The sequence below is a fragment of the Ascaphus truei genome, chromosome 2 (genome assembly GCF_040206685.1).
Source record: "Ascaphus truei isolate aAscTru1 chromosome 2, aAscTru1.hap1, whole genome shotgun sequence".
NCBI lineage: Eukaryota > Metazoa > Chordata > Amphibia > Anura > Ascaphidae > Ascaphus > Ascaphus truei.
Window position 1 is genome coordinate 378,476,421 of NC_134484.1, and position 22,931 is coordinate 378,499,351.

General features: G+C 43.1%; 1 protein-coding gene across 3 annotated transcripts in view; it reads right to left on the bottom strand.

Annotated features, from left to right (window-relative positions):
* Positions 1–22,599, bottom strand: part of STK31 (serine/threonine kinase 31) — a 67,235-nt gene extending 44,636 nt beyond the window's left edge. For 2 of the 3 annotated variants that reach the window (XM_075587124.1, XM_075587122.1), the window contains exons 1-9: positions 22,439–22,599; positions 17,578–17,630; positions 15,638–15,736; positions 10,818–10,892; positions 9,421–9,570; positions 7,980–8,341; positions 6,653–6,806; positions 5,623–5,729; positions 22–181 (exon numbers count right to left, since the gene is read on the bottom strand). In XM_075587124.1, the coding sequence (XP_075443239.1) occupies positions 22–181; positions 5,623–5,729; positions 6,653–6,806; positions 7,980–8,341; positions 9,421–9,570; positions 10,818–10,892; positions 15,638–15,736; positions 17,578–17,630; position 22,439 (1,161 nt within the window). In that variant the 5' untranslated portion in view covers positions 22,440–22,599. Of the gene's footprint in view, positions 1–21; positions 182–5,622; positions 5,730–6,652; positions 6,807–7,979; positions 8,342–9,420; positions 9,571–10,817; positions 10,893–15,637; positions 15,737–17,577; positions 17,631–22,434 lie in introns of all 3 variants that reach the window. The other variant, XM_075587123.1, reaches the window with a different exon arrangement.
* Between the last annotated feature and the right edge of the window lie 332 nt (positions 22,600–22,931).

Sequence of the window (22,931 nt, forward strand, 5' to 3'; positions counted from 1 at the left end):
CGTTAAAGGCATGCGGCTTACCAAATCTGGGCACTGCTGGATCATTTCCTGTGCAAAGTTATATTCCATCCAGCTTTCATCCAACGTATTCAGAGAAGATGGAGCACAAAGTCTCTCCTCAGTCACCACTCTCACAGCCTCCAGGAGATCATCTCCAAAATGCAAGTTTTCATTTGAGCGTCTGTTATGGAGCATATGACAATACAAGGGATTGTTCATGGCAACAGAATCACGCAACATTTACTATGAAAAAAGTTCACCCAGTCTGTGGCAGTGTTCAGAAATACAACCCTCATTGGCAACAAATGGCTTTGAGCAGTAGTTGATTATTTACTTATTTTTACATTGTGCACCCCGATAAAAAAATATTTTTTCCATAAACCCGATTAATGAATCTTATGGCTTACTTTTACTATTGTTAGCAGAACAGTTTCACGGGCTCCAGAGGCACTAGTGTCCTGAGATCATGGAGAAACACGCACTTAATAGGGCCCCAAATATGCAACCAGCATGGGTAGTATTAAGGTCAATTACTGCTAGCGTTTCCAAAGTCACACCCCACAATGCTGTGCTGCTGTGGATGCAAAGCATTGTGGAGTGTGACTTAGGAAGCTCCTGCAGTAATTGAAAGTGCACGTCATGTTACATTCAACTAGTACTAATCCATTCCACGGGAAAAACGGTTAAAAAAAATAATACTTTGAGGGATAAGATATAATGCATTCAGAACAAATCCAGACAATATGCAGCATATGCTCAAAATTGAAAGTACTATTGGAACCTGAAGTTAAAATAATTAATAATAACAATTAATAATAAAAATAAAATTCAATAAAATAAAAAAACAATAAAACATACATACATACATATACATATATATATATATATATATATATATATATACATACATATATTTATTCATATACATATATATCAAATGTTATGTACACCAAGTTCATCTCTGAAGAACTTTTTTGTTGGGATCTTCAACTTTGCCGTACAATAAAAAAATAAATAAATAAACTTCATAGTTTAAGGACGCATTGCATATTCCTCTGCTTAAACATCAGAATTCTTCATTAATACTACCGTTTATAGATAGTCTTGGAAAGTATGAAACTAGACATTTTCCAGGAAAACTAAACAAATGTGCTGCTTTGATATTTTATTTATTTTTAAAATCGATTGGAAAATATTCAATTTAAAAATAAATAAAAAAACCTGTGGAAAGAGCTTAGTCAAAGGGTTGTGATGGCGTATCTTTTAGCGCCCCAACAAAGACTTTCAATCTCGCTACTTAGTAGGTATACCACCAGTTTAACCTCCCTGTTCAGGATGTTGGCACGATGGCCTTTGATGCAATAGGTTTTATGCACTCCAAATTTTTTTTTTTTTTTTTAAATGCATTTCGGTTTAGGTTTTTTTTTTTCTTCTTTTCTTAATAGCTTGAAAGCAGAGTGTAGTGTCTCCAGAGCTGAACTGCGTTACATTCAGCACTAGTCGTCATCCGTGCCCCCCCCCCCCCATCCTGCTTCCCAAGATAATTTCCCTCATAGGGCAGCTTGGTACCAGCCCAGCTAGGCACACCATATAGGAGTTTTAAGGTTTCGTGGCATGCAGGCCAATAGGAAGTCTTCCTTTGTGGCTTCCGATTGGCCAGCGTGACCTTTAACAATGCAGACAATAACAGCATTGACGTAAGGTGGGAAGTATCCAAGGAAGCAGAGTTGACATTAAACATGACTCAGCACCAGTGACCCCCTGCTTCCAACATAGGGTGGGGGGGGGGGGGGGGAGACATTATTTTTAAAGGAAATCTTTGCATCATGTGTTCAACTTTCTCAACATACTTAATAGGAGTCAAAGAGGCATAACCATTAAGTCTCTCACACTTTAGCAATAGCGGTTCAAAACAATCTTGAAAAGTGCAACAGGTTGCACAGAAAAAAATGCAACTATATACTGTATAGCAGGGTTGGGTAATATCCAGTCTTCAAGGGCCACCAAAAGGTCAGAGTTTAAGGATATCCCTGCTTCAGCACAGATCGCTCAATCAGTGGCTCAGTCTGACTGACTGTGAAGGTCTTTGATTGAACCACCTGTGCTGAAGCAGGGATATCCATAAAACCCGACCTGTTGATGGCCCTTGAGGACTGGAGTTGCCCACTCCTGCTGTATAGCATCGAAACCCGCAGTTTCAGACTGGCCACTAACATTTCTTGTGAAATAGGAAATGAGGACCAAGCGTACATCTGATCTCCTTCCCCAAGTATTCCACTGTATAAAAACAAATGATCTCAGCAAGTGCAATGACAGGTTGAGGACATTAATAAGGTAGGAATGCTTCAAAAACACAGAGCCAGTGGTGCGCTGCAGTGCAAATCATCTAACATTGGACCTCAGGAGGAGCTTGTTCACCATTTTCAGATGAAATCTATTAAACAGGGGTTAACATGCAGGCCTGAAACATACAGTGAGCCAGGGGTTCTCAACTCCAGTCCTCAAGACTGGGAGAAGGAGTGGCTCAGTGAGTAAAAACACTGACTGACACTGAGATTGCTGCAGGGGAGCCTGGCTCAATTCCCGGTGTCGGCTCCTTGTGACCTTGGGCAAGTCACTTTATCTCCCTGTGCCTCAGGCACCAAAAACATAGATTGTAAGCTCTACGGGGCAGGGACCTGTGCCTGCACAAATGTCTCTGTAAAGCGCTGCGTACAATTAGCAGCGCTATACAAGAACATGCTATTATTATTATTAAGACCCCCAAAAGGTCAAGTTTTCCCTGCTTCAGCACAGTCTTCAACTGAGACACCAGTGCTGAAGCATGGATATCCTGAAAGCCTGGCATGTTTGGGGGTGGGGTGGGGGAGTTCTTGAGGATGGGAGTGGAGAGCCCCTGCAGTAACTTCAATTGGCTTGACCCTAAAAACCACACACAAATTAAATCGCTTAACCCATCGCAACTCATTTCCCAACCCACACGGACAAACCTGAAATCGCACAACCATTCCTTGCTAGACTGGATACTCTCCTCAAATCCCAGCAGAATCCAATCCTCTGGCATCCTTCCTGACATTTTCAGTGACCATGCAATAGTGTACTGTGTAAGGAAAATTAAACCGCCCCAATCAAGCCCCTAAAGCTCTCCTCACTAGAAAATTCAGAAACTTTAACCCACAACAGTTTCTGGATGACCTTACCAACTGCCCTTGGCACAGAATCGATTTAATTCCAGACCCTGATTCTGCGCTCGACTATTTCCAATCCGAGTTCTTAAAACTCTGTGATACACATGCTCCACTACGCAGAATAAAGGTACGGGGGGCCCACCTTCCATGGGTTACACCTGACCTTATAGCGCTCTACCAGTTCAGGGATGACTTGTGGAAAAGCTACAAAGTAACTGGCACTACCAAGGATCTCAATCACTACAGATGCATGCGGAACATGTGCACAAGGCAAACAAGGCATGCAAAAGCACAATATTACTCTGACAATCTCCACCAAAATACATCAAACCCAGCTAACTTCTGGAAGGTTATCAACAACATATTCCAGCCTTCTAACCATCAACAGCCAAGTAACATCACTAAGGGCGATATTACTCTGACAAACCCCACCGACATTGCAAATGCATTCAATGATTACTTTGTGGGGTGTGCCACTAACTTATTAGCGAAACGCAGCCCAAACCACAAACCTGAATCTCATCCTGGGAGTATCCATATAGCCCCACCCTCTCCCAACACTGCCCACAAATTTCAATTTGGCCCAGTATCCGAAGAGGAGATTACACAAGCGCTTCTCAAATTAAAACTAAGCAGCCAATGTGGACCTGACTTACTACAATCTAGGTTCCTAAGACTTTGTGCCCCAGCAATTGCCAAACCAATTGCTTCCATAGTCAACTCTATCCTGTCTGCAGGCCATATCCCTAAGACCTGGAAAGCTGCCAGAGTTGTCCCAATCTTCAAAAGTGGGGACAAAAACACTGTCTCAAACTACAGGCCAATCTCACTTCTGCCAATCCTACCCAAAGTCATGGAAAAATGTGCCCACTCCCAATTAAGCGATTACTATAACAAGACAAATTTCCCTAGCCAAATCCAATCTGGCTTTCGCCCCAAACACTCTACCGTAACTACCCTGCTAAACGTTTGCAATGAAATCCAGTGTGGAATGGAACGGGGTCAACTCACTGGTGCATTATTCCTAGATTTTGCAAAGGCTTTTGATACTGTTGATCATGCTATCCTGCTTAACAAACTCCAGTGCTCTGGAATAGGGAAGCATGCTTTAAACTGGTTTCAGTCCTACCTATCAGGTAGATCCCAACATGTGTCCATCTCTGGCTCTAACTCTAACCCCCTGGATATCACCTGTGGTGTCCCGCAAGGCTCTGTTCTGGGGCCCCTACTCTTCTCAGTGTTCATCAATGATCTTCCCACAGCTTGTCAGCCTCAATACACGTGTATGCAGATGACACAATCCTATATGCACACAGCCATAGCCTCTCTGAACTTCAACACATACTTCAGTCTGACTTTTTGAGACTCGTAAAATCGATTTCCCAAAACAAACTGTTTTTAAACACTGACAAGACTGTAACAATGGTATTTGGGACCAAGACTAAATTCTTAAAGCTTCCAGCGACTGAGCTCCACATTAGAACCAACACGAACACCACCCTAACCCCGTTACAAGTTTTAAATACCTGGGCATAGGGCTTGACTCCCACTTAACATTCGGGATGCACATTGATACCCTGACAACCAAGACCTATGCCAAAATAGGGGTACTTTACAGGAAAAAATCCTCCCCAAGTCTCCTGGTCAGAAAACGTATCGCACAGCAGATGCTAAAGCCAATTATTGACTATGGAGACATAGTATATGGCTCAGCAACTCAATCCCACCTTAGCAAACTTGACACCCTCTACAATTCAATTTGTCGTTTTGTTCTCCAATGCACCTATAACACACATCACTGCGAAATGCTCAAAGAACTAGATTGGTCATCACTCGAGTCTAGGCGCAACGTTCACCTTTCCCATCTTGTCTTCAAATACTTTCTGGGCAAGCTACCCACCTATCTGAAGAAGCTCCTCACCCCTACCACATGCAGCACTTATCTGAGATCTGACTCCAAAAGACTGTTCAAGGTCCCAAGGCTCAACAAAGTATCCGGCCGCTCCTCCTTCTCTTACCGTGCACCCCAAAACTGGAACAACCTAACGGAGACTCTCACATCCACCACCAGTTTAAGTTCTTTCAAAACTAAGGTTGTCTCATATTTTAATCTGGTCTGTAACTGTTACATAAGCATATAATGTACATCTTCTCTAACTGTGCATGCAATGTATTGTATATAATGTATACCCTGTTCATTTATGTAACTGTATTTATAACCATTTATTATTTGTCATATTAACTATGCCCAGAACATACTTGAAAACGAGAGGTAACTCTCAATGTATTACTTCCTGGTAAAACATTTTTATAAATAAATAAAAAGTAAGCGTATTGTATTACAGGTGTAATAATGCAGGCCTTACTGACACCGTCTTGGTTACTAGAATTATAAAAACATAATAGAAGATGGAAGAAAATCAGTGTATCCCACCTCACAGTTTTAAGTACTTCAATCTTGGACGTTACACTTTTCAGCTTGTTTCCTATTGCCGACTGCAAACTCTTCTCCAGCCTTTGAAAAGCTTCCTCGTTTTCTTTCTACGGTAATAGTAATACATTAAGCCTCTTTTTTTTTTTTTTTTTTTAAATCAATTAAAAAAAATACAAAAACACCTTTAACGTTGACTTCCTCGGAGCAAAATACACAGCACAAAGTGAACTAAATTATTGTATCCCTTTATGTCGAGACAGATTTAGAAATATTTAACTACCAATATTAGGCTACGGTCGCTGGAAAAATCAAATTGCGTTCCAGCGATCGCTACCAAGCTGTCACGCCGCGCTTACTACAAGCACACGCGACAGCGGCAATGCATTTGACGCAATATTTATGTTAATTTTTTAAGGGGACAAAATCCCACCATTGTACAATAATAAATTAGCACATATACCTATATCATACCAGTTCCCTAAGCTGCCTTACCCCATAATCACAAAGCATACCATGCTCCCACTGGAGCCAAGGAATTTGGGTAATGACATGAAAATGAGCACTCTGTATGCCACTGTACCATGGATCCCTTTGTGTTTAGATCTACCGTATTACACAGCTTGACCAGCAAAGCATTCTATAATATAATCTGTCATCGTGAGGCCAGGCAAGTTTGGGGACAGGACACGTGGATGTGCTCATGTTTGTTTATCATTGCTGTACAGTGGACAGGGATTTTGTCATTTTTTTTTTTTAACTCTACCTAAGTTGTGTGTTCCTGACCACACACGTCACAATAACCCAAGGCTTTGCTGTAAAAACCGTATTAAAAAAAAAAAAAAAAAAATTTAAAATCTACAGACAAGCTTAGAGATCCGTGCTAAAAATGGAGAAGCAGCAAAAAAATAAATACATTTTTTAAAGTGCTGCACTATGAGTGTTTATTTGCAGGTTATTACCCAGAATCCCTAGCTGCCGTGAAAGCATTGAACGAACACCCCCCCCCCCCCTGAAAATAGCTGACAAACACCTCAAATTCAAGATTCAGCTGCTGTAGCCGAGACTCCAGTGTATTTGACTTCTTCAGTAAGGCCTCTTTCTCTTCTTTCAGCTTTTTATTCTCGTCCAACAGCTTTTGGTCAGAATTCATGGTGCTAACATTGATGTTAGTAAAAGACTTTACCCTGTCCCCCAAGGTGGAAAAGATAAAAAAAAATATATATATATTTATAAAGAACAGGACCCTTCATACATGACAAAAAAAAATTGTAATTCTTACAGATTTGATCATTCAATTTCTTCTAGTTCCTCTATGTCAGTACAAACCAACAAAGGGGTGGGGGGTGTGATTAAGCCCCGCATAGATGGTGGGGTGGGGGGAGAACACACATACGTCAACAAGCCACTACTTGGATCTGTGCTCTCCCGCTCCCAGCAGTTATCAGTCTACCCTAAGGCCAGGTCCCCAGTGGCAGCTGCAGCGCACGCTACGGCGTGCACACCACAGCCCTCTCTATGGGGCAGGCCCCAGTGGCTGTGTGTGGGGGCGGGCAAAGCGCTGTGACGCGTACGCTTGCAGGGAAGACAAGAATTTTGTGTATCCATGCCGCAACGTGATCACGTGGTCGGCGTGCACCAATGGAAGGGCATTTATGCCGTGTCATGGCCACACCCCCCGGCTTTAAACTGTGCACGCACCGCCAGGCGCGCGTGCTGCCGTTATGACTGGGGCCATAGCACAATACAAAAAGAGAAGACGGCATAATAAAGGATAAACCAACATTTCTCCAGGGAGAAGGGGAAGACAAAAAAAAGGCAGGGCTCATAGCCTAGCTCACAGGAAGGGAGGAGGCCCAATAACCACTAAGACTGAGTCTTATGCAACTGGAGGTGGCCAAACTTTCTACCTGCAACACTAAAAAAGGAACACAATAAATGCCCTTAACCTGCTTCTGAAGTACACATACCATCATAGAGGAATCTTCCAAATCCTGTTTACATTTAGTAGCATGAAGACACTCCACAGGATATGACAGATCATATATATATCATCGTTCCGTTTCCATACCCATGACCCCCAGCGCTACGGATTGGAGTAGCAAAACAACCGAGGCAACTTCCTCCTAGTGCAGCGAAATCCTCTGTGGCGAAACAGGAGCAGGGAGCCTTGTATGGACTGATGGAGCCAAAGTTGAAACTTTTTGTCTCCAGTTTGCGCACCGCTGTTCTAGAGCAGTAGCACTTACTGTAACCTCCCAAGTATCAAGTCCAATTATACATTTAAAAAAAAAAATGTTTTTAACTCATACCAATGCGTATGCTGCTGGCGCGGTCTAGGAATAAATGATTATAGTCACCTTGTTGATGGCAAGTTGTTGCTACTGTAATTCTCCTTCCAGGAGTCTACTCTCTGGTCACTGGAGCATCTATTTGGCATTGGAATAGTTTTCGGCTCTCGCATTGGAGGTCTTTCTAATCTTCTGCTCGCCCACGGCAAGGGCATTGTCACACTATTCTCCAGCACCTCGGGCTTTTCCTCCGCACTGTTTGAGCCATTGACTATTTTGCATCTCTCTGCAAATCCTTTTTTTGCCATTTCCTCCCCAATATCAATGCTTCCATACAAAGCCTGCACGACTATAGTGCTGTCTCTGTATGTCGCTTTCTTTTGCACAGAGATTAGCTTTTCTGATATGAGGCTGCTAAGAAAGGTCAGGCCCTGTGAACAAGCAGAAAGCAAAAAGGAATTAAAATCTAGCAACACAGGATCAGACTATGAAGCCAGCCAAGAAACGCTTAAATGTTTGCAGTTTTGGAGGTGCATTTAATCTAAGAAACTTCTCCCAACCTAAAGGAAAGACGGAAATGGTGATTCCAAAAGGTTTCTGGGCTGCATTGTCAAGAGGAATATTAATGGTGGACAATACTTCAAATCCCTGGCAGGATTTCACAATTTGAGATGTAACGTTAATTCAACAAAAATATATACCATCATTTTAGCTTAATAAAAAAGTGAGACTTAAACCCATATGGTCATGTATTTACAAAATAAATAAATATATATAAATTATCTTGATCCAGAGAGCTTGCAAGAGGGGCCTGGTTTCATAGATAATAGGCATTACTGCCCTTATGAATTCTTGTCTAGGAAAAACAAAAAATGTCTGCAAGGGTCAGACACCCCTGTGTGTACAATAAAACTCCTTTTAGCTGTGTAAATTGAAATGTAGGGGGGTTTGGTTACATACATAATGTCTACGTTCTCATGGGAAGAGGGGCAATAACACTATCATTATTATTATTATTATTATTATTATTATTAAGGAATCTTTAGATTTGTAGAGTCCATAATACAGTGATGCTCAACTATTAAAAAACAAGGATATTAAAATAAAAAATACAAAAAAAAATAAAAAAACACACCAGTGTCTCTTGATGCCATGCCGTCTAATCAGTAGAAAAGAGATGGCCAGAAAGACTATTGATTGCTGGACTGAGCAAGGTTAAACTTCTGCAACATGCAGCATTACAAACTTCTGGGGGCCCAAGTGGTATTGTCTTGTCTAGTGGAATTTACTCAATCACTAATGCTATAGATCTAGCTCTGTTGCATATGTCAAGAGCTACAATGATGGGGAGTTTAGCAAAATGCTACTTTCAAACACGAAGGCCTTCAATGGATGTCCAAGCAAAGCACAAGTGCCTAACCACTTGTAACACTTTGTAATATCTCCGAGTCATTACAGGTTAACATTCATGGACTAACAATATTTGCATACTTAAAGTATAATAGTTTACCGGTTCTACATCCATGCATGTTTGAAGCTGAAGTCCCCAGAGTCTATATTTCTGGGCAATAGCAGGAAATTGTAAATCCTCTGGAAGTTCAACTATGCTGGATCTGTTTAAAATTTCAGCATTTCCGTAGTCCATATATGTGACCGCGCACTAAAAGAAAGGAGGTAAAGAACATTTTTTTTTTAATTCTATGAATTATATTAGCCATTATCCTTCAAATACCGATCCCAAGCAATATACAGTAGTGCCTGAGTTTGTGGGGTAGAGTAATGTGGGGAGCGACTTTGGAAGCTCCTGCTGTAATTGGCAGCTATTCCACCCATGCTAAGGTGCCGTTTGGGGCATTAGTAAGAGCGCAGTCCCAACACTGGAACCCAGTATACAGTCTGGTATCTGCCGCCATTACATATTTTGTTTGGCGAACCCCTTACAGGCATCATGAACCCCCTAGCAGTTCGTGGACCCCATGATGGGAATCATTGCTCTAGGACAGGTGAGCGCAAACTTTTTTTTTTTTTAGTCTGCGTCCCCATGCCTGCTCACTCTCCTCCCCCCCCCCCCCTCCTTACTTTGTCTCTGGCGTTCTGACTTCATATTGCCATGGCAACGCGATGACATGTGGCCCCTCACGACATCATTGGATGCCGCATTGCCATGGCGACATATCGCCAGAAGCCGCCTGAGACAAGGTAAAGGACTTAGAGGCCTCGCATGCTCTCCATGCATTTTATTTAAATGTTGTGGAGAAAAGTGCGGGGCCTCTGTAAGCGCCACCCTCTCCCCCCCCAGAAAATGTTGCGCCCTCTAGCTCTAGGGGAATATTTTGTGATATTCTGGGCCATCACTGCCATTCTGAACACCACGAAACACTGATATTTGGAGTTATAATGGGATATGTTGTGATATTACTAGGAACAATGAGGCAGGCTACATCTTTACATGTAATGCAGAACAGTGTGAAATAAAAAAAAATCAATATACTCCCAACAAGTTTACAAACAAGTTATCTCTACAGTTGTGAAACGGATGGCAAGTTCAGAACTTGATCATCCAGAGTGTTATTACTTCTTGCGACTCACACAGTAAAAGTAGTTTCGGTTGGGCCAAAAAAAAAACCCCACGTACAGTACATCCATCAAGCTCAACTTTTCCTAAGATTTTCAAGATAGCCTATATTTTTCCACATGCATCATTCTTTTCATGTTATTGGCACATCCAGTACATTATTGTAAGCCATTATCTTGAAAACCTGTGCTAAACAGTTCAGTTACAATACATGTCTCACTTTAAAGCAAACTCATTTGCACTGCATCTTTTCATATGTAATGTTGGGGGGGGAAAGAGAAAAAAAAGAAAAAACTAAAGTGTACATATACAAATGGTACAATTTTACTAACCTGTTCATCATTAACCACGCGCTGCAATTTACATCTGTACCAGCACTGGTCTAGTGAAAACAATCCACCGTACATCTGCAAATTGGTAGAGAGAAAATTTTTTAAAAAAAATTAAAAATAATAAGTTCTGTAACAGGTCACTATTAAATGAGAGAAAGTTTACTACAAATGGCCGTAATTTTTTTTTCCCTGGAACCATGTGGTGGTGGGCACCATAGGGTTAACCTCAACTTTAGCTTGATAGGAAATTGAATTCTGCGGGTACCATAAAAAAGGCCCCTCCTCCTAGTTTCTCCCATAGCTGAAAAATACAACCGAGATCATTAAATACATTACCCTCACTATGTGCCCTATGCCATATGGTTTTAGGAAAAGAAAAATGATGGTAAATTGGAATATATTTTCTCTGGTTCCCCATGGCAGTGGGTAGTGCAGGGACATACCCAAGCAATAATACAAGGGGGGGAAAGAATTCATTATTACCACTACAAACATATTTATTTTGTTGTTACTACAGACAAGTAATTTACGTCCAAAGCATGCGTAGCGGAGGCCTGAATGTCCAGTCTATAATATTTCATACATTTACTAAATAACCATATGGCAGCCTTGCAGATACGCGCGTGTCGTAAATGCCCAAGCTGTGGCCATGGTTGAATGAGTCTTTAAGACAAAATGGTAGATGTTCCCCTTTCTGCTCATAGGCTTTTCGTATGCATATGATCCATGGGGATATTGTCACCCTGGATGCTGCTTCCCCAGTCCTGGTTCCCTCTTGGAGGATAAACAGCCTGACCTGGAGATAGGTTCAGACATCTCACAACATTGAAATTGTGCAATACTTCCTCTTATTGCCCGACTTTGGTGGGGGGTGGGGAGGGGGAGAGAAGAGGGAATTCCAATATCTTGGTTAATGGGAAATTGGGATACCACTTTAGGCAAAAATGTATTTGGTAAAATGGCCGCATGACTGCCTTATTCTGGTCAATGGTAAGCAACAGCACTTTGCAGAAGAGAGCCGGCCCGTTCCCCACTCTTCTTGCCAACGTTGGGAGAAAAAAAAAAATTCCAAGATAAGTTCAAATAAATCTGGTTAACTGGCTCAAAGGAACTCGCTGTCAGGGCTTCTAGAACCACAGAGGTGTCATGACGGAATTCTACACCTGCTTGCAAGAAACGAATGATGAGCCTCAGAACCTAGGTTTTATTCTAGCAGTGCCGATGATGCAGATACTTGCACTTTCAATTAACTCGGGCTGAGTCCTCTGTTGAATCCTCCTTGCAGGAACTTCGGCAGAGTTAAGCGAAAAGAAATTGTGTTAGTCTTATACACCAGTCTCTAAAGCAGAGCCAAATTCCTTGCTTCCAAAAGGGTCCATATAGTTTTATCTGAGCACCCTGTGTCTCTCAGGATTTGCCACCCAAGCTCCAAGGCACCAAGGATAGTTGCTTGGGTTTGGATGCTTCAAAGGGCCTTGATGTAACAACCCTTTAACATTCGGCAGGAGCCGACTGTTTATTGCCATATTTATTAGATGGGCAAACCATGGCCATTACCAGTATTACCTGTCTCGGTCTGTTTTTATTTTCCTCAGTACCTTTTGCAATAAGAGGGATTGGAGGAAAGAGATATGCCTGTTTTAAATGCCATTTGAAGCATCTTTCTGCATTGCACATGGATGAAATAACCTTTTTGTTGTGATACGTGTCCATCAAGCCTACTTCGGCTTCACCCCGTTTCACCATTCTGTGAAAAACATGGCTGTTTAAAGCCCATTCTCTAAAGTGAATTGTATTGTCACTGAATCTGTCGTGTTTTGTGCCCCAATATATGTATGGCTGTAATATTTAAAGTAGAAAAGCCTTGAAATAGAAAGTATCGGCACTCAAGAAGTCTTTTGTAAAAGATCAATTCGGTTTTATTGTTGGTGGTTCGACGTTTCGGTCTATACCTCAGACACCTTTGTCAAGATAATGTCAACAGTAGCACTTATGTACATACATCGTATACGTTCAAATGATAACCAGGTGAGTGAGGGCTATGTCCCTAATTGACGTGCAATTCGTATAACAAACCGCTAGAGACTACGTGATCATGGTATGAATTTAACCCTGGAGTCTGAACTAAACTAGCATGCTGTTAGTTTGATGTAATATTGACCGGATTGTGGCCACTGTGGTATATCTTCACACACCCGAGGCGTTTCAAAAACACCAATCATCTTGTGTGCACCCATTCTAAAAAGTTACTCGCTGTAATATTTGCCACCTGGACCCCTGCCCATGACCAGAAGGCTGATGAAATTAACAGCAGAAACCCGCTCTTTGTTCCACCTTTTTTGGCTATATATTTTACAACGGTGATGTTGTCAGATATTATTTGTATATTTCTATTTCTTATGTGTCCTTGGTAGGCTTCTAGCGCTTTCTGAACAGCTTTGAGTTCTAGAACATTTGTAAGATATATCGGGAGTTCTCCCACAACTTAAAATTTGTTTCTTGAAGAATCCGGATGTGGAAAAGAGCGGCAAAAAAAAAACGGGGCTATGCACAAACCCAAGCTGGTTAAAAACGATTTATTGGAAGGGTGACAGCATGGAGGCGGCATGGGGGATACCTCTGACACGTTTCTCGCTTTTGGCCAAAGTGTATATTGACATACACGGACAAAGCGTCAAGAGTGCAAAACGCGTCAGAGGTATCCCACATGCCGCCCCTCCATGCGGTCACCCGTCTTCCAATAAATTGTTTTTAACCAGCTTGGTTTGTGCATAGCCCTCATTTTTGCCCGCTGTGCTCTGCTGTTTTCCACATCCGGATTCTTCAATTGTACCAGTCAGCTGGAAGCACCCAACGGAGGACAGACCACATCGTGAGTAGCATACAAGTTTGCTTTATTTGACATTCTGGCATGAAGATTATACTTATCCATCAGCTCTAGGGGTTGTATTTCCTGTATACGGGAGAACCCGTCACTACTGCCAACATAGGTAATGTTAGGCTGCATTTTCCCCATCAAACAGGCATACACATGTATCCCCATATTTGAGCACTGAAGATAGAAGATTATATTATCTCCATTTATCATCATCCAGCTCACACTTATGGGTCTGTCCCACTGAAGTAATCACAGCTTTATTTACATATGCTGTTTTTGTCCATTACTTGGTAGCACTGGTTCAAGGAACTTTATTCTATTTTTCTCTGTTAATTTGTCTCTCTGTTGTAGGTATGTATGCATATATCCATACTTTGTCATGTCTTTTGGATTTCCGTTCCATTGTTTCAAGAAATTCTTGTAGAGGCCGCATATATAGTCCTGCCCACTTCAACACATTAAGCGTTGACTTGAATATTAGCTTCATACAATCTGCTGCGGAAGTGAAGTTGCCGCTCTGAACTCTTGTTTGAGTCGCAATGTCTTCAGTATTTATGTGGACCAAACAAACTTCTTCTGCCATATGAAATTCTACTAAGAAGAACTTTATTGGTATTAGATAGCTCTTGTTCACAATTCAGCCACGATGTTGCAGAAAATAAATTACTACCTGTATTTGTAGCAGACTCCATGCTGACTTGTGCAATTCTCCGAGCGTCCTGCAGTTGAATTGTTCTCTCTCCTCTGGAGTTTCATGCTGCCTAATGGCTCTGTAAATTTGAGGACGTCACTGATCTGACATCAGCGCCAGATTTCGGATCAGAGCGCTGGAGCCATCTATGTGCTTGCGCCTGCATGTGGGGAGCGCACACACAGTGTAAACCACAGGACACCATGAGAGGCAAACTCCACGATTGAGCTCCGCCCGACACTTTTCGGGGACACGTTTGAGGTCTTCCCAGGTCTCCGACAGCTGCCACCAACAGACCTGAATGTTGGTGCTGCAGGAGGAGAGGCTGAGAAACCCTGGATTAACTCCAGTCCGTTGAGTCCATTAACAAAAATAATACCCTGTACTCCTAGCTGTAGGACAGGAAAAAAAACAGTAGAAAGGACATTTTTTGGTACTACCTGCAGAATTCAATTTCCTGTCCTTCTCAAACTAAGGATTGAGTTAACCCTACGGTGCCCACTGAAAATGGAAACATGAAATTTTATTTTGAAATAAGCAATTTATATTTAGAAACCCTCTAAAAAAATGAATACGCTGAACGCAAAGCAACAAGTCGGCCACAAAACTACAGAAGAGTTTCAATGATGTTAGAGTGGATATAGAGATGGCAGTGAGACCGACTACTCTTTGCCAAAGACAGATGCCACAATCCTCATTATGCAGATAAGATATATTGACTGCTACCATAAAGTTAGAGATCATTATGCAGATAAGATATATTGACTGCTACCATAAAGTTAGAGATCATTATGGAAGGACATCACAAAATTTACTTGGGAAAAGCTGTAACGGAAACAGAGTGGAGGAATGAATACAAATGGAAAAAAATGCATGCATGTACATTTCTAATAATATATCAGTGTTCTGTAATCAGAGCAGCTATCAAGAACGTCAAAAGTTATGACACATGGAAAGCCCTATAATTGTGTACGGCCTGACTCAGGGCCCTTCAGCCTGGGGTAAAAAGGGTGCTGTATGTCCTTTAAATCCAGGTCTATGCAACGTTCTACAAGTAAAAAATAAACAAGATTTCATGTAACCCTGCACTGCTTTCACTGTAGTTCTTTCTCTGTTTTTATTTGTTTATGTTCGGATTTAGCAGTGAACAGAGGATTGCCTTAAAAAAAAAAAAAAAAACCTTTTGATTAAATAAAACTATTGATTCCAAACATTTAATTCAAATCAACATATTTGGCTCAGTAGGCTCACCTTATCAAGATCAAGGACTCCAAAACCAGAGCTCGCTGTAGGGCAAACACTTGCCAACTTTTCACTTAACTTAGAAATGTCATGGATACTGTTCATTGCCTGTACAAAGAAAACAAAAATGTACAAGTTACCGTTAGCCTCACGTCTGGAACATCCTACCAGACTCTCAAAGCTGTTACCAAGCTAAGGCCTCGGACACGCTTACCGCTGGCGTGCTGAGGTGCGCTGAGGCTCAGGGAAAGCGGTTGCTTTCCCTGGCCTTGCGGTTGCTTACCGCAAGCGCCCTCAGCGGGCCGTCAGGGGGCGGTCCGGGGGCGGGCGCGGGCCAGTGATGTCACGGAGCTGGTTCGCCCTCATTGGGCGAACCGCTCACGTGACCGGCCTGTCTCGCCGGCAAGCGGGGGAATGTTAAATTCCCCTAAGATCTGCGCTTCCGCAAGCGCGCGGAAGCGCAGGTGAGCCCCTACTAAAGCCGCTCTAATTGCGGCTGTAGGGGCTCAGTGCTGAGCGGGAGCGCGCGTCAGCATGCTTCCGCCAGCAAGCGCCAAACATGGCCGAGGCCTAAGTTCTTTTAAAGCAGCAGTTCAAGCAATATTCTAAATGTGGGTTTTTTTGTTTTTTTTTAATAAATCAGTTCTGTAACTGTGAGAAAACACTTGTAGCATTTATTTAAAAAAAATAAAAAATGTTTTAAAGATATTTTTAATGTTTCTAATGTAGGAAGCCTTTCCAAAAGTGACAGCCCCCTTCCCCTTCTGACAGGCTCTGGCTCTTGAGCCCCGCTCTCTCTAGCAGTGAACCAATTGTAGCTAGTAAAAAATATTTGCAAGGTTAATTATTATAGAATTGGTTCTCTAATGCTAACCAAATTCTAACCTCCAGTATATAAAACAACTCACTAGGAAAGACACATTTACATTGTTTCCAAAAAACACCTAATTTTATATTAGTGCAGCACTGTTTCTCTTCCCCCACTCCACCCTTCCCCCACTCCACCCCCCCCCCCCCCCACCCCTAGGAGATTACACAGCCTATGCTACCTAGTGTGTGGTGCGATACCTGTTAAGGTCAGGAGAGCTGAACTGCTCTGTGGTAGTGTGGAGATCAGCACAGGCTTAGGTTCTTCCCATGGTGCTTAGCGCCTCCAGCAGTAGTGGGCCCCAGGATGTTCGGAGCTCAGCCCCCAATATTGCACTCTTTCCCTCTCAGCCCAAGGACTGATACTCAGACTGAGGTATATTAGAACAGGATCTTTATTCAGACTTGCACTCACTGCAGTTCATCTCCACAGCGGTGCATGGTCTCAGAAGTTCCATTCCACTGGATGGTGCTTTGCCCTGATAGTATAGGGCCGTAGGCAGAATCTGATGTTCCCCCGGCTCAGAGGCTGGGGGTGAGCACGCTCATCCTGCCATAGGAAAGACTCAGCTCTCTGCTTCCTGTCTTCAAGAGCTCAAGCAGGACTCCATAAGTTTTGGCTCTACCTATTCCTCAGGAAGCAGGGGCGGGCTCATGGTCTGCACCTATCCCTGTTAGGCTTACACAGGCCATGAGTCATCACCGCACTCCTGTCTATCAAAGAGGAGCACACGGCGGGGTCAAAAGCCCACAAATGTAACCTGTTAAAGCCTGCAGCTAGCAGGGACTTGCATAACAGGGGGAAAGACAGGTATAAAGAGACATACCGTGTTACACTAGTCATAAAATAAATAATACATTACAATCACAAAAGATGAAACTGCACTCAAATCCACACAATCCCCTGAAACCAGACACTATTGTGCCAGATTTAGTACATTCTCAGTCATTTTCATGTACAATTATGTGGGGCGAGTGACTATTGCTACGCAGGGGTGTAATGCAGCATGCTTCACATTTCATTCTTGGTAATGAAAACCACTGTTTACTAAATACCAATTAATATCAAAGGAATACAATACCTGCGCCCAAAATGTAACAGCATCTTCCACGTGGGATACATATACTTCATCCACTGGGGTGGCAAGGGGAGGGGGGGAAAAAAAAAAGGAATAGGATTAGACTTTATTTTTTCTTATTTTTATAGCTCCGTATTTTATATGCACTGTTTATACTTTTAAAGAAAGAAGGGGGATAAAGATACAAGTGTCAAAAGAAATCCTACATTTATTATGAAGTCCTAGATGCATCCATTAAAAAAAAATTAAAAGTTATATTTTGATACAGGAACGTTAAAATATTTAACTATACTTTATCACATTTCTACCTGTTCAAGAACTGTGGGTCATATCTACCAGGCAGTCTTCTGCCTTAAGGCACCTTCAATGGGCTGCAATATGTCTTCCAGCGCCAGGTATCTAACGGCAGAAGACTGCTTCATAAATATGCGTCTGTATGAGCCATAATAGAATCAGAATGTTATTAGTCACTGACATTTACATACTGTATAGCACAAGCAGGACCTGGTAGAAAAAAAAATGACTAGAAAATCAATTGCATCAATTCGAGTAGGTCAGCAATTATTTTAGAAAGTACAGAAGGAATGATCTGTGTAGTACAAAAATATAATCTACTATTGTATTTGTGTATAATTACCATGTAGGTGCAATAAAAGGATCACGTTATTGGTAGCTTACCGGCAAAGCCGACTGCATTAAGTTTGCAAAAACGTTGTTTATCCTAAATAATCAGTTTGTTTTTTATTAGTATTTTTAAACAATAAATGAAACCGCTAATCTTGCTCCACACACAAAAAAAAAAAAAAAAAAAGGACAGCTAGCAAATGGCAAAAAGCTGTACAGGCATACCCCGCATTAACGTACGCAATGGACCGGGCCATGTATGTAAAGCGAAAATGTACTTAAAGTGAAGCACTACCTTTTCCCCACTTATTGATGCATGTAGTGTACTGGAATCGTCATATATGTGCATAACTGATGTAAATAACGCATTTGTAACAGGCTCTATAGTCTCCTCGCTTGCGCACAGCTTCGGTACAGGTAGGGAGCCGGTATTGCTGTTCAGGACGTGCTGACTGGCGCATGCGTGAGCTGCCGTTTGCCTATTGAGCGAGATGTACTTACTCGCGAGTGTACTTAAAGTGAGTGTACTTAAACCGGGGTATGCCTGTACTTCTGATTTGACCTGCATTGTCTTTCCCGTGTGGTCAGTGAATACAGTGATAACTAGGATAGAGACTAGGCTGTCACACTGATGGCTTTAAACAGAGACTTCTCAGGACACCCAAGCCAAGGCATGTTTTGAATATAACCAGCTAAGCACACGCACATCTAAGTGCAAACATTGCACTTGGTAATTAAATATCCCTAGAATCTGTCTGAGAGACCGCTGAGAAATGTAATACTGCTCTAGATCAGGGGTCTCTACGACCGGTAGCTCGTCGGTTGCCAGAGTGGCTCGCCTCCCTTAAGCAGTGCTGCCGTCTCGGGCCCAGTGACCACAGGGTGGCCGGCCGGCCAGCGCTGCAAGCCTCTCTCCTGGCGCAGACCGGCTGAAGTCAGGCCTAACTTCCACATCCGTGCGGCACCAGCGGTGGGGCTAGTGTGTGTGGTATGTTGGGGGTATTGTGAGGCAGGGTTTCAAAACCCTAAATCGCAGGACAGCCGCACATAATTCAAATATATGTTTTAGTAGCTCAGGATAATTTTGATTGGACAGAAGTAGCTTTCATTAAAGAAAAGGTTAGAGACCTCTGCTCTAGATGTAATGGATGCTAGCACTATTAAATAAACAATAAAATAAAAATCTACCTGTAAATTGCTTGTTTATACGTCAACCCTCAGTAGGCTTCCATGTTAAATCACCATTAACTGCAGTTCAAGCTATATCCTACATGTGTTTTTTTTCTTTTTTAATAAATCAGCTCTGTACTGAGAAAATACTTGTAGCATTTAAATAATTTAAAAAAAAAAGACCAATTTTAATGTATTCTAATGTAACAAGCATTTTTGTTCCTATCGCAACCATATACAAAGTCACAACCCCTTCTGAAACAGCATCACCTTTTTGAGCGCTGCCCTCTCTAGCAGTGAACCAATTTAATCTAGTCAGTGCTGTCAATGCAGCAGAAGAGGACCCAAGATTCATTTATACATCATTATTTAGGGTTTATTGCACCCCATTAAGGACATTAGGAGCTACAACACAACAACCTCTTTGTGGATAATACACTGTTTTATTTTACCCAGTGTTGTCCAGTCACTCCCTCTTCACCCTTGCGAAGCCTATCCAGATTTTTATTTTCATGTGCATTTTATCAAGTGATTCTGTGTATTTTGTGGTCATAGTGACCTTTAGTAAAATGTATATCACAATATTTAATAATCTGTGTTGCGCTTGTGTGTTTTGCCTTTTGAGTTTTCCAATCATAGGAGCATCTTGAGGAGTGGCTCCTACACGCACTGCTGCAAGCGGATTATTTCCTTTAAAAAAAAAAAAAAGAGACAGCGCGAGCACAAGAATCCTTTGTGACTTTTGATCACTAAATACCTTACCCTCTTAACGTTTGAGCGAAGTCTACATCCACACCCTCACAAGCGTACCTGTGTTCAACCCATTTCTTGCACAACGCGCGACCCCTTCCACTTCAGCGCGCGCTGCATGGACGCGTAAGGCAGACTAATCGCTCAGCGTGCGGAGGCGTCTGCACAGTCTGCGGCACCATGGCCCCAGCCTAATAGTGCGTCTGAGATCAGATGCATTGTAAGGAACCCCAACCCTCTCTAAGGCTGAGCTTATAGTGCCGGCGACGCGACCGGTGACGTCACCCGTCGCCGCTACCAAAAGTTGTAATTCGCTTTCTGGCGACGTCGCGGACGACCAGGTCTTTGATTGGTTCAGAGGCTGCCACATGTGGCGACAGCCTCTAAAAATCAAATTTGACCAGCTTCAAAAAATGTTCGCCGTCACCGCACTTACTATAAGCGCTTGCGACGGCGACAATGCATGTGTGAGCGACATCATGCGGCCGGCACTATAAGCAGAGCCTAATGGTGCGCCTGAGATCAGATGTATTGCAAACAATCCCAACGCTCACCAATACGGTTTCTGAGATCAGATGCATTGTAAGCAACCCCAACCCTCTCTAAGGCATGTAATATAGTAAGCGCAGGCGTGCACGGCTAGGAGGCGTGGCCATGACATCACACCGGTAGCCCGCACTGTGATTATCTCACAGTGTCACGGCAGCCACTTGAAAATACAAATTTCTTTGTATTTCCACACAGCTGCCACAACAACACTGTCTGCCGTGCGCGTCGGCACTGGATAAACTGTCATCGGGAGACAGGTATTTATCATTGCCGCACGCGCGCCTGCGCTTAGGCTTAGGCTATACCAGCCTAATAGCACGTCCGAGATCAAATCCATTGTAATTTTTTCTGTATTTGAAACAATTTTGTAATGACCTGAGAATTGCAGGGAACCCTTTAGGGATGGGATGCCTGCGGAACAAGGAGAACCCCTATTGAAAAAACACTGAATTAACTTGTAGGTTGTGATCTCTCCTCTACAGTACCACCAACTACAAGTTTCTAGAGATTAAGCTGTGATGTACAGAGCTTTCCAACCCCACTGTATGCGGTATCCCAACCTACAATTTCTCCAGGACCAACATGGCTAATAGAAGTTTGAATCAGTGAATGCTCGCCTCCTGTCCTCAAGAGCCACCAACAGGTCAGGTTTAAGGCTGCGTCCATAGGACTGCAGCCGTGCTGAGGCGCGCGGAGGCCGAGGGAAAGCGGGTGCTTTCCCTGGCCTTGGTCCGCACGCCATCCGGGGGCGTGTCGGGGGGGAGGCGGGGTCCTGTGATGTCACGGAGCTGGTTCGCTCTCATTGGGCGAACCGCTCACGTGACCGGCCCTGCGCTCCCTTGAGCGCTTGAATTTTAAATTTTGCTAAGACTTACGCTTGCGGAAGCGTACGCGAGCCCCTGCTAAAGCCGCACCCATTGCGGCTGCAGGGGCTCACTGCAGAGCAGCAGCGCGCCTCAGCATGGGTCAGCGCTTCATGCCCGAGGCCTAAAGGATATTCCTGCTGCAGCAAAGGTGGCTCAAACATTTTTATTGAGCCACCTGTGCTGAAGAAGGGATATCCTTTAAACCTGAGCTGTTGGTGACCCTTGAGGACTGGAGTTGGGAACCACTGTCAGATCAATCATCTCCCTACCCCCCCCCCCCCCCCAACCAGAATTGTATGGGTTTTCAAAAGTAGGCCCAAGTCCTAACTAAGGAGAATACGAGCAGTTGAAGTGGGACGGTACTAATCAGTACATTATATCAATTCATAGTACCCAGTTTCTGTGTAGAGAATGCGATTGGATCTTAATGGAATCACAGGAGCAAATAAATGTATGTAGCACACAAAACCAAGTGTATGTTAGTTGACCACATTAACAAGAGCTCATAAGAGAATATAGATATATATCGCAGTTTTCCCCCAATATTCAATACATACGGAATTTTGGAATCAGACGTCTTGCCACAACTTTAACCAAAGCTCATCTTAACCCCTCCCGTTCCAGAGAGCGAGCAATGCATTGCATGGGTCAACTTCATCCTGCCCATTATAACCCCTTCACTGCCAGAGGGGCCTGCCACACAGTCACTTGAAATGTGCGGTGTCCAATCAGTTTAAGAATGTAATCGTTTATCTTACAGAGCAATGCGTTGCAGGCCCCTCCAGCAGACAAATGGTTAAGTACATATCTATTTCAATGTGTTGACACAAGTTGCATTCCCCCACCGACATCTGCGGGGTCGCACACTCACACAAGACGCGTCAGTTACTGAAGTACTCACTCACTTGAAGGCAACTGGACGGACACAAGAAACTGCCACAAGAGTATTCCGTAGCAATGCACGGTGTGTATATATGTGTATGCGGGGCAGTTTGCAGGAGGCTCTGCAGAGGACTCCTCCGATCTGGTACCGCTGCTCTCCCACGTGCAAAAGTCCGAGGCTGAGGCACGCGCTCACTGCACACAAAGGCCCCGCCCACACGTGTCTCGCGCCATCACCGAGAGAGCGCGCCCGCCCAGGAGATCTTTTAACCTCTGTGCTGCTAGGGAGACGATCCCGAGTGACTGGGTCAGCAGCAAATTACAAAAGTGATGCAGCTATGCACTCTGTGGTGTAGGGGCCTGCATACTGCATGTACTGTATTTACGACAGTTTTGGGGGAGTCCTGCAAATATATTGCATTTATTTATTTGGGGGGAGGGGGGTGTTATTGCAAATGCTTATTATTGAGATGATAAATACAAGATAGTTAATGGCAGTGTTGGGCGGATGGCTGC